This window comes from Clavelina lepadiformis, chromosome 7 (genome assembly GCF_947623445.1).
Source record: "Clavelina lepadiformis chromosome 7, kaClaLepa1.1, whole genome shotgun sequence".
Lineage (NCBI taxonomy): Eukaryota > Metazoa > Chordata > Ascidiacea > Aplousobranchia > Clavelinidae > Clavelina > Clavelina lepadiformis.
In genome coordinates this window covers 16,337,260-16,348,811 of record NC_135246.1, presented here as the reverse complement: position 1 = coordinate 16,348,811, position 11,552 = coordinate 16,337,260, and the positions used below count along the sequence as shown (strand labels likewise).

The 11,552-nt window shown below is 37.9% G+C and overlaps 1 protein-coding gene across 12 annotated transcripts in view; it reads left to right on the top strand.

Annotated features, from left to right (window-relative positions):
• LOC143464532 (CLIP-associating protein 1-B-like) overlaps positions 1 to 11,304 on the top strand; it is a 28,866-nt gene extending 17,562 nt beyond the window's left edge. For 3 of the 12 annotated variants that reach the window (XM_076962348.1, XM_076962344.1, XM_076962340.1), the window contains 21 exons: positions 84 to 272; positions 749 to 1,057; positions 1,742 to 1,834; positions 2,642 to 2,733; positions 2,948 to 3,057; positions 3,284 to 3,418; positions 3,501 to 3,564; positions 3,753 to 3,764; positions 4,680 to 4,843; positions 4,964 to 5,042; positions 5,225 to 5,368; positions 5,507 to 5,647; positions 5,876 to 5,994; positions 6,184 to 6,310; positions 6,568 to 6,687; positions 7,868 to 7,988; positions 8,569 to 8,783; positions 8,989 to 9,117; positions 9,318 to 9,527; positions 9,770 to 9,889; positions 10,082 to 11,304. In XM_076962348.1, coding sequence (XP_076818463.1) covers positions 84 to 272; positions 749 to 1,057; positions 1,742 to 1,834; positions 2,642 to 2,733; positions 2,948 to 3,057; positions 3,284 to 3,418; positions 3,501 to 3,564; positions 3,753 to 3,764; positions 4,680 to 4,843; positions 4,964 to 5,042; positions 5,225 to 5,368; positions 5,507 to 5,647; positions 5,876 to 5,994; positions 6,184 to 6,310; positions 6,568 to 6,687; positions 7,868 to 7,988; positions 8,569 to 8,783; positions 8,989 to 9,117; positions 9,318 to 9,527; positions 9,770 to 9,889; positions 10,082 to 10,147 — 2,759 coding nt within the window. In that variant the 3' untranslated portion in view covers positions 10,148 to 11,304. The remainder of the gene's footprint in view (positions 1 to 83; positions 273 to 748; positions 1,058 to 1,741; positions 1,835 to 2,641; positions 2,734 to 2,947; positions 3,058 to 3,283; positions 3,419 to 3,500; positions 3,565 to 3,752; positions 3,765 to 4,679; positions 4,844 to 4,963; positions 5,043 to 5,224; positions 5,369 to 5,506; positions 5,648 to 5,875; positions 5,995 to 6,183; positions 6,311 to 6,567; positions 6,688 to 7,867; positions 7,989 to 8,568; positions 8,784 to 8,988; positions 9,118 to 9,317; positions 9,528 to 9,769; positions 9,890 to 10,081) is intronic. The other 9 variants (XM_076962342.1, XM_076962349.1, XM_076962345.1 and 6 more) reach the window with 9 other exon arrangements.
• The last annotated feature ends 248 nt before the right edge of the window (positions 11,305 to 11,552 follow it).

Below are 11,552 nucleotides of genomic sequence, written 5' to 3'. Positions count from 1 at the left end.
TGAAATGTCTTAATCTTCTCTGTGCTACCTACTTAGAATTATTAGCTCGTTCATTGTTTCAAAAAATCAATGTTCCTGTTTAGAATACAATTCAGTGTTTGCCGTATCTACTCGAACCCCACCTTCCTCCCCGACGCCAACCAGGCGTTCACGTATACCCGTGTCCACTTCTAGGACCGGGTCACGAGCTGGATCTCGGGTTGGGTCACGTGTGGGTTCGAGGGTGGGGTCCCCTACAGGAAGTAGAGGCAGTAGCCCCCCAAGGTATCGAGGTAAGGAAAGAAACTGCAAGATTTTTGTTTTTATGTTGGGCCTTTGACTTTGGTTGTTGGTCTTAATTTGCTGCAGCTCCACTTGGCCTGTCTTACATTGCAACATATGTGAATATTGGCTTCACTAATCAGTCCTGATGCTGGTTAATATCATATATGAAAAGCTGAGCATTAACATTTGCATGACATTATCCGTGATGTATAGACTCAAATAATGCACTAATTGTGGTGTAATTTTATCAGGAAATTAATTAAAACATGACATGTCAGTGCATGTTAAACTTTTCTAAAGAATAGTTTGATTTCAATCTCAAGCTTTTTCTCCAAATTGGTTTTCTTTGAACACCCCGCCTGTATAATACTTAGAAAAGTGTAAAGCATAAGTGTTTGTACAATTGTTTACTTTTTATCATCATGGTTTATATTCTGTTTACATTTGTTGTAATTCCGTGCATGCCTATTTCTTTGTACACCAGAAATTGTTAATGAAGTTGACAACCTGGATGTGCTTCCCTGTAAGAAAAAAGAGAGGCGGGGTCTAATATTGACCAAACAATCAAAATTGCAAACACTAAATCATAGACACCACTCATCACCAACTTATCCAGAAGCATCAAAACGGCGACCGGCAAGCTTAAATTTGCGGAGTCGTCGATACTCTGACTCTAGCAGTTCTGAAGTGTCACCCACACGAAGTGATGCATTTCTAAGTGAAATTTTCTTGCGTTTGCAATATCACACAAACACGTGTAGCCTGGAGACAAACAGGCAGTTTATGAAAAGAGGTACTTAAGGTGTCAGTAGCAGAGAGTAGAGTCACTAACCACTAGGTCTTCATTGTCATTATTTAGAATGTGTGAGCATTGGCAGAAAGTAGCTAAAAATTGTTTTTGCTGCTTTGATAGAATTTTTCGCTTTTGCAAGTTCACTTTTTAACTCCTTCCATACTGGTTAGGTTTACCAGGTAGACAATTCTATATGTATTGCTTCGGATAGTATTAATCAAGTAGATCTATTCATGCATTCGTGAGCTTATTTCTTTTGCTATAGCTGCATTTTTTGTTTCTGCATTCATAAAAGCTGATAGACTATTGCTCCAATTTTAAACAAATGTTTTGGCGAAACAGTTAGTAATCGCAGTAATACAGAGTATGACTTTATTTGTTTGAAGAATGTGAACAATTTAGCCATATAGTCTCTTTGCTTGCTTCTCTTGTTACAAATGCATTTTTCCTTTCTCTGGCTTCCTTTTTTTCTACAAGTTAGTGACCTAACAATGGGCAGTGTGTTATGAGGCTTAAAAAGACAATCAACTTGCATCTTTTCTCACTAAATTTAGGAAACAAAACCAAACAGAAATTTGCTTTTTAACATGACAAGACTCTACATCAGTGACCTTGCCAGTGACCAGAACAGTATTTACTTTTTTTTAAACTTTTTGATTTTAATTAACGACTTATTCCCTGCAGTTATTGGTGGTCGTGTGCCACGTAGTGAACCCATGTCACGAACGCGGAGTCGAGTCACTTCATCTCAAGTCAGCAGTCGTGATTCTAGTCCAGGTTTGTTGAGTAGACTCGATGGTGTCAACCCGGTGTCAGTGTAACTACTTGTTGTCATGACGCTGAACTTGCAAAGTTGTTCCTGCAGCTTCATTGTATGTAACAAAGTTGTACTTAACGTACACTAAATGGTTTCATTCTTTTGACTATTATCCACTTATTTCCGTGGGGTCATTTGTCCATGTGTTACCTGTGTACAGTACACTCAACTGAATCATTGTCAAAAATAATCTTCATTGTTTTACTGTTCTTGTAAATTTTTACAAAGTCTGGTGCCCAAGTACCGGTACACACTTAAAGTAACCCTCTTATTGTCATTGCTACTGCAATACTACTCTACTAAAAAGCCATTTTCATCGTTTGAGCTTTTTACAACCCCAGTCATATATGCTTGATCCCTGCATGATATCAGAAGAGATCTTTCCAGTTTAGACAGCACTGAAAACGTCCTACCTGCATGAGCTTAACCAGCTTGTATTTAATTTAGCGTGCATGCAAATTCTGCAATTCTTTATATTTGTTTATTAAAGCTTGTTATGAGTAACAGAAATTTACTTACATTTATCTCTGTTACTTATTATCATATTTAATGATATTATGAATTTGTGAAAAGTACTTCACATAACTTTCCACTATTTATAGCATTCTAAGTGCATGTTACCCAGATAATGCAATTACAGTACAAGGTACTATGTGCAGTCGATTTCAAAACTGCTTCAAACAGTTGACAAAACTATTCATCTCTTACCACAAGTTAAGTTGCAAAGTCAAATAATTTCAGCTTTTCAGCATATAAATCTTATTTAGGTCGCAATACATCAAGTACAACAGGAGGTATTCCCCCTATGAGAGTTTTACCTAAAGGCCGAGAGGGTGAACAGGCACTGACGGATGCATTGGTAAGCTGAAAAGTGTTTCATTTTTTGTAACTATCCTCAATTGTAGATAGATAATGAGAAACGTTATAGTATGCTTCAAGCTATTGCAATGTGATGTTCGAGTCTTGAAAATTACAGCTCTAAAGCAATTATAAAGTTTAAAGCAATAATTTTGGGGGCATCTAGATCTTCTTTCACCTTGTCCATAACTCCATTTGTCTTTATTTTATTTTAGTCAAGAAAATTACAGAGAAGAAATGAATCGTACGGAATTTCAGATAACGATGATGACATGTCAGACACGTCCAGTGTATGCTCTGATCGATCCTCATCCTATTCTTCCCGGTAAAGTATATTTTTTTCCTCCTTTGCCTCATCCAGGGAGCAGAATAATTAGTAATACCTTCGTGTAGTACACTGTGCAAATATTAACTTTTTCATACAAAGCTATTAATTATAATGAAAAAGTTTCATTCTATTCATTTTTGTGTTTTTTGCCATGTATATTATTTACGGTAGAATATCCAACTTCCACATTGAAACCCATTTCCTTGTTTTCGTATTTTTGTAGAAACGGTTTGAAGCGTCATCAGTCCAGTGAAGATATTGTTGAGATTCTGCAGCTGTGTCAGAGCAGTCTGTGGACGGAGAGAAAAGAAGGTTTAACTGGGCTTCATGCACTAATTAATAAGCACAAAGATTTTAGGTAAGAACCAATGTTAGCAAATAAACGCGTTTTAGGTCAAAAGTCTGTGGAGTAATTTTCACCTGTGATCTTTTTGTTTCAGTCGTCTCCAGCTGAAGAAAATTCTGGAAATTTTTAATCGAATGTTTGCAGATCCTCACGGAAAGGTTTGTATTTAGTGTAAAACACATGGTTGTTTCTTATGGACATGATCGTGTTACATAAGAGAATTTTAGCAAAAGTTATAACTTTAGTGGTTTACTAGTTCGACTGTGGTGTGATGGTAGAATGTTATTTTAATTATGTCCAGTAGTTTACATAACCACTTTGTGTTGTGTTTTTTTTGCATTACCAGGCAACAAAACGGGTAAATAATGCATGTAGTGTGGTTCATTTTGTAGGTCATGTAGATTTTAGTAGTGTTTTTTGAAAACGTGTCCAAAATTTATGCTTAACTTTACAAATTTTCCCTTGTGTTGATATTTTTTGTTTTTTTTTCATTTTCATTTAAGTTCATGTAGTTACTCTGCAACGACTGCAACTGAACCATTATAGTTTTTTTTTATTCACCACAGATATTGTAGTCGTCGTGTCATTTCTTGGTGCTTGTTCTGTGCCCGTAGTTGTCATGCGTTAGATACCTGTTTGATCATGTTGGTCAACATTAAGAGAGACTGAGAGAGTGATGCATTTCAAAAGTCTGTTTTCAGTTTTTGTTGAAAACGGTTTAGACTTTTTTCCTTGGTTTTCTGAAAATTAATTTCTTTGTTGCTACTCGGTTTATTTTTGATAAGGAATGAGTTCTTTTTGAGTTACTAAGATACTGAAAAATAACTCAGTTAAAATCACTTTCTCAATGTATTGATGCGTACTTCAAATGAAAGTAAAATTCTCTCAAAGCTCAGATATCTTCCTTAATAGACCCAACATAGCAATCACATTTTTAAGCAATGTTTTTTGCACGAAAAATATTTCTCAACTTTTTTTGTATTTTTATTTACAAGCAAGTTTCCTAGATATGTAAAATTGAGAGATAGGTATTCAGTGGTGGGATTAAACGAATTTAACTCAGATTCACGGCAGTTCTGTTATCAGCAACAACTGCAATCACAAGTAGAAGCTGTACTAACTGTAGCTCCACAACAGCTGATTCATGTAAATTGGTGCAGACCAACAATATCCCACTGCTGCGTATAATTCTCGTGATGAAATGTTCGAACTTTTATCACACTCAGTCAGGCAACCTTTTGCTGCACGTAGTAGTTATCGTACTCTTCCACAGGTCTTCAGTATGTTCCTGGAAATGCTTCCCGATTTTATAAACATTTACAAAGAGCAAATCCATGAGTGGCTTTATATTCTTTTAACGCAACTTCTAAAGAAAATGGGTGCTGACTTGTTAGGGTCTGTGCAGGCTAAAGTCCTCAAAGCATTACAGGTTACCAGGTTAGTGTGCATTTCCTATGCAGATTAGAGTGCTTATCTTCCTCTATAACTGATGCTTTACATTGAGGATTTTGTTTTAAAGTTTGCAGTTTGTTTTAAAATTTATTTCGCTCATTTTAGAGAATCATTTCCAACTGAGCTACAATTCAACATTTTATCAAGATATATCGTCGATCAGACGCAGAGGCCCAGTCTTAAGGTAGGCTTGTTTGAGCAAAAGTCAATTCTTTTATAACAGTGTTGTATTTTGATTGTTACAAAGACAAAGTATTATTTTTTATTTCAAAAACTTGCAAAAAGCAAGTACAAATCTTCACCTTCCCTGATTCATAACCCTATTAAATTTGTTGTCTGGCTGTTAGTATGCACAGTATGGTTTAGGTGAAAGTGGCCCTTCTTCATTATATGCTGGAGCTTCTTGGCATGATGGAAGCTTCAGAAATTTCCAACACAAGCGACACCAGGTTAGCTTTATCGAGAATCATAACATGGACCACTGAACCAAAAAGTCAAGATGTCAGAAAGGTGACCGCCAATGTTTGTTCTACTTCATTCTGTATCACAAAGTGCAACCATTTAACCCTAATTTAATTGTTATGGAAGACTAAAGTGGTTTATAAGTATCATTGTGCTTTATTATTGTGCATTAATGCCCCATTACAGATTGCCGAAGCACTCGTGATATCCGTGTTCGAGTTGAACGCACCAATTTTCACAAAAATGATCCACGTTCTCCCAAAAACCTTTCAAGATGGCGCCATGAAAGTTTTGTACAGTTACATGAAGTCGAATGGGGAAACAACTGTAAGAAAATATTACTGATTCTTTCACTAATCGTACTTCACATACCATAAGTCATAAATATGATCACCCTGTCGTTGTAAATATGAACATAGGTCATATAAATGTAAGTCATGTGAATACTTCATATTTTGCTGGTAAAGACCAAGTTGCTGTAACTATTCACTATACTACTTTTGTTCTGGCTACAAAACAAAACAACCCACTTGACGACATGCTCTTATTTTACAGTCCTCCACCCCATCGGACAGTTCATCGGGCCAGGTCATGGGCAGGATAGCGGTATCCCCGTCCCGGAACGTGATATCTCCTCGTGGTAGTGTTGGCACCTTAGACCTCATGTCTCCGAGGTACGTGTGAGTAATGTAACTTACCATTGACAGCTTCCAGTGCTCTTAAGCTCTTTATGCATGGGTTTTTAAATCAGCGTCAAACAAAGGAAGATTTTGTGTTCCGTGTTAGTTTTCACAGTCCTCATTGATTTAGCGCCAGCTACTGGTTTTAACTCTTTCTATTACTATCTGAATTTATTCCGCTAGGGGGAGCATCACGACCGACGGTGAAAACATGAACCAAGAAGAAATAGCCGAAAACTTCCGCGATATCACCGCCGGTATTCAGAAGCTAAGAATGGACAGCAGCGCGGACGACTTAATATCAAGAAAGGTTGTACAGAATGCATGTAACACTGTAGTCGTTGAAAGCGCTGTTGCTTATACCACAATGCATAGACCACTTGCTAAATCACCAATCAATTTAACATGTAGACTCATTAACCCAGCTCATGTCATAGGCTTTTGTGTATGTTTTATTCATGCGTTGTATGCCGTGCATATGTGCTGTATAACAGGGTTAAGCTGAGTTTATTTTACCCTGATCAAGCGAGGTTGCTCCATAGGTCTCATGTTGTTTTCCTTTGCTAGCATTCATACAGCAGTAACACGTCACCTAGTCATATACATGCTAACCTGGCCGCGTCTCCAGTGTTCGCCAAACCATCGTTCTCATCAGCTGCTAAAGAGCGTCTCAATTTACTTACAAAGGTACTCTCTCTTTGGCGGCTGCTTGGCTGGATTTCATGTTTTCTAATTATAACCTGCTTTTTCATCATGTTGCGATCGCTTTGTTGTGGTTTAAAGCAAGCCCTGCCCGATTGTTTTACGATCGAGCTTACTAATTAGAGATGTGCAGTCGGTTATGTAAATAGGAAACAGTAATTAATTACTGTAATTCTCGAAGTATTTCGAATCAAACACTCGCTAGCTGGGGTTTCCAACCTTTTTCATTGGTCGAACCTTTTGTTCCGTTGGAGCATTCTTCTTACTCCTATAATAGAATAGTAAATCCAGGCCAACGCAAACAAGTCATGAAATGAGTGAACTTCGTACACCTTGAAATTCAATCTCGTGCCCCTAAACGGTACCAATGCCCCCGGTTGGGAACCTGAGTAGCTGATGCGTTTTCCACGATTGGTGTCTGGTTTTATGCATCAGGGGCCGGTATATTTTGTTTCCTGGCAATGACATTCTGTCATAAATTGCTTCCGAATATTGACAGATCATGCACTATTATGCCCCGAATCAAATTACCATTACTGGAAGAAGCTAATTTTATAAGAGAATTTGCTATTACCTGCACGATATTGCCGTCATGACGTACTAATTTCGGCACACGCGCCGATTGTAATGACTAATGACGCATTTTGATATCGAGCGCCCATTTAAATTCCATCACTTAAAAGAACAAGACCAACAGCATATTGAGTTAACAATACAAAATAATACAGAATAGATGAATTAATTCTTTTTGTGTATTCAGTTTGGCCTTATTTTAATGGTGGGATTATTCTGTTATTGACATTGAAACGCGTCCCCAAGGTATACTGTATTGCTGTTGATGTCAATGATTGTTGGTCGAATGATAGTGTTTTTATGTCATCTCAGCATTGGGCAATATGACCGGTTGTATTTTTGCTTGAAAAGGGCCAGACTTGTAGAGTACCAGGGAATGAATTTATTGGGTTTCATTAGAGCAGGGTTAGATCGACGTACCAAAGTTATTCTTGCATGGAGTCATAGCAAGCTGCAACTAAGTTGTTGTCAAAATTCTTTAACAGTCTGTTTTAAGCTGAATTTTTAATCGCAGCTAACGTTTCGCATTTAAAGCGATTGATCATGCCGTCACTTCAGTGATCTCACAAAACCTTTTGTTTGTGTTCAACAGGCCTCAATCGGCAGGCAGAGCAATTATAATCCCACGTCGTACAGTGACATATCGCCGACCTACAATAAACAGAATCTCAGGGACGCCATTTTTGACGAAGACGACGACAGCTTCAATGAAGGTAAGACGTTACATTTAAGGCATAAAACCCTGCTAGAATAATAAGTTGTTTTAAAAGCGTGAATAAACCCTAATTCGTGCAATCGACACTGTCGATATTGCTGGGTTCCACGACAATTAACCGTGGGAAACTGACCGCGAACAAACTCACCGGAAACAACTGACCGGGGGACAACTGACCGTGACAGAAATTTACCTAGAACCAACTGACCTTAAATCATATTATCACTTAAATCATATAATTTGAATAAACAACAATGCTAATTTGCGTAAAAACTAAAAATAAAATGCGTAGCGGTTGATTTGTGTCGCCGGCCAATTTGTTGCCGGTCAGTTGACCACGACCAATTGTCGCCGGTGAATTTGTTCACGGTCAATTGACGTGATCCCATATTGCTGCTGTAACAGTTATTGAGCATTCATATCAGAACCACCTGCGCTTAATTTTCCACTGGGTACGTAATTTGGTAGCAAAGCTAACTGGCGGATTATCAAACGTAAATCAATCATTTAAAGCAGCCAAAAATTTTTTGCAGTTTGGAAATATTATTTCGAAATCTGGCTTAGAAACATTTCTGTAGATTTTCCCATAGATCATACGGATTCCAACATTGCCGAAGTTGCCAACGCTTTGACGAGCAGCAACGACAAACGCCGAGCTTTGGATAATCTTTCGCGGACTTTGCGCTCCAGCGACCTGGTCGGCGGACTTGCCGCTTCCCAGCAGCAGATACAATGGGACCAGTATTTCAATTCTGTGTTAAACGCCGTTTTGGAGATCTTAAGAACGGGCAATGTAAGTGCTTAGTACGGCTTCGCCTTAAACCACTTCGTTGAGTATTTTGAATAAAGCACTTTAATACAAAGTGTACAACGGAGGGTTGTATGAGAGGGTTACACCACACTCTGTGTTGTATGCGATCCAAATTAAAATCCAATCAGCCTGTTTGAATTCATAGCATTTTAACCTTCGTATAATCCTAATCCTTTTATGTCCTTAGCTGGAACTTCAACTGACGTCATTAAACGTTATGCAAGAGATGTTACGTCACCTCTCAAACAGGTTTAAAAATTTCGCCGAAGTAACGATTATTCATATTTTAGAAGCGCACAAAGATTCAACCAAAGAGGTAAGTTACTACTTTCAATGTAAGCTTTTCGCTTTTTGTAAACCAAGCCACGCAATGAAATCAACCAAGTAAACGTATATTTCAGGTTTCAAACCTGCTTCGTTTGTTCATAGGAGTTCACGCAAAGAGTTTATTCCTACATTTATTAAAATGTCATTCATTTTTTCAAAGTTAAACATTAGCTTGGCAATATTTTTCAGCTTGTTCGAGCGGCCGAAGAGACAGGCATGGTAATGTGTTCGGTACTTCCCCCTCTGATATGCATTAGAGTTCTTTCGCCGTTGACCAGGTCAAACAACAACGAAGGTGTCCAGGCCTGTCTTAAAATGTTAACGAACGCGATAAACCGGTGTAGCAGCGATGAATTATCCCGACAAACCGTCACCGAGTTAGTGCCAGGCCTATTACAGGTAAACAGTTCCAGGTATCAATGATTTTGCTTTTACTGAGCCACCAAACGTTACAGAAACACAGACCGTTGTGTGGCTCCACGCTTGTAAACTATAGTTAACCGTACGCTTGAAGGCGAGATTTATGACCCACCTAGCAGCCGGTGTCTTACTTTTGAATAGATTGTTGTTGCGCCCAAATAGCCTTGTTTTTATGAGATTAATAAACACTCGTTTTAGATATCTAATTTACCTACTTGCAGTGCTACGACAACCCTGAGAGCGGCATCAGAAAAGCCGCAGTTTTTTGTCTTGTCGCGTTGCATCGCATAATCGGTGACGCTGAACTGTGTCAACATCTGACGTCATTACCCGGTGGGAAGGTAAGTTCTGTGGCAAGGGAATTTTTGCCTGCCTCAACAGTCAAAATATCTACTTCCTTATGATATGTTTTCAATTTATATGAATGTCTTAAAGTCTCATTAGGCTACATTTTAGAGCATTGATTAGACTTAATCTATTTCGACTTGTTTTTTACAGCAATTTTCGTCAATAAATCTTTTATATTTTTTCAGATGAAATTGCTACAACTTTATATAAAACGATCGCAAGCAAACGCTAGCGGCGCTGGAGATGCTTGAAATGGTGACCCCGCGAAAGAAAAAACTTTATAAAATGCAGCTATTTCACAAAATGCAGTGTTATCACGTCGTACGGTCCTAGACGCCGGGTGAAAAATTGTCACTGGTTTGTATTCTTTGACGGGATGTGGCTATATCAAAATTATAATGGAATACGACACGGCTGTCGTATCAATCAATATACAGCAATATATTTTTTATTACGCTTCAATGAGTATGACACAAAGTTATTGCTTCTTTGACATAATCGATACAGTGCCAATGAAAATATTGTCGCTTGTCCTACAAAATAATTTGACAAACTCTCGATTCCTGTTGGACCAATGTCTTCATTTTTCTATTGTAATGTCACCAACTGATTACAGGAACATGTGATACGTGTCGGTCCCTAATTTGTATAGCGCCCTTGCCGTCATATTACGTCACGATTAAACTTGATTTAATTAGCTGACGTAGCTTGGTGTTATTATCACTGTCATACCTCCCGTTTGTGACGAAGTATTAAGAACTTGCTTGTGATGATGTCCCGTACCATAAGTCATGATTTATTTGGTAACAATATGTATCACAATGTATTTTATTTTTTGCCGATAAGACGGCTGCACTTTGTCCATAACAACAAAGAACTACTACCTTAATCAATATGAAGTTTTTAGAATTTTGCAATGAATCTTAACGGTTGAAAAATATTCCTTTTTTTGTTTATCACGAAATTATAGGCCGTTTGGACCTCGTCGTACGTGGCAATTTTACCGTCACCCGTCGTTCCTATTTTACAAAGCTTGGTGTGACGCTTTCGTTTTGCCATCCTACTCAAAAGGCGCCATTTTTAGAATTTAATTTTTAAATTACTAACACCCTATTACCCTTCATAACAGCAATTCTAATAGTATTACGTCTTAAAGGTGCTGTGTCTGATGTTAATTCTTGTAAACATAGTACAGTACCGTTTTCTGACTGGAACTTCAGTCTAAATTTGTTACCCACCTATAAACTGTGAACTGGGTCTACATTAATTTGTCAAGTCGAACGTTGCAAAGATTGCTCCATAAAGCTGTGTTTCGTTCTTTTTCGTTTTCTCAAGTGTCTTGTATGTTGAGTTTGTCGGTTGTCTATTCGCTCAAATCCGCATAATAAAGTCTGTTTATTATGCTTGACGTTACTCGTTGTGCTTATAGCGTATTGCGGTATAACATCGTGTGTTGCTGTGGCTTACTTTTTTGGCCAGCCAGGGGTGTTTCTGTTTATCTGACCGTGGAAGTTTCTTGCAAGGAAGCCTTAAGAACTAGACTATGTTAAGAGTTACTTAAAGCCAGGATATTAATTCATTGTTATGTTTTCACTTTCAGTTTGTCTAGAAGGGTTAGTGTAATTGCTGATAGGCTAAGTGATAAGTCGTTTGTGT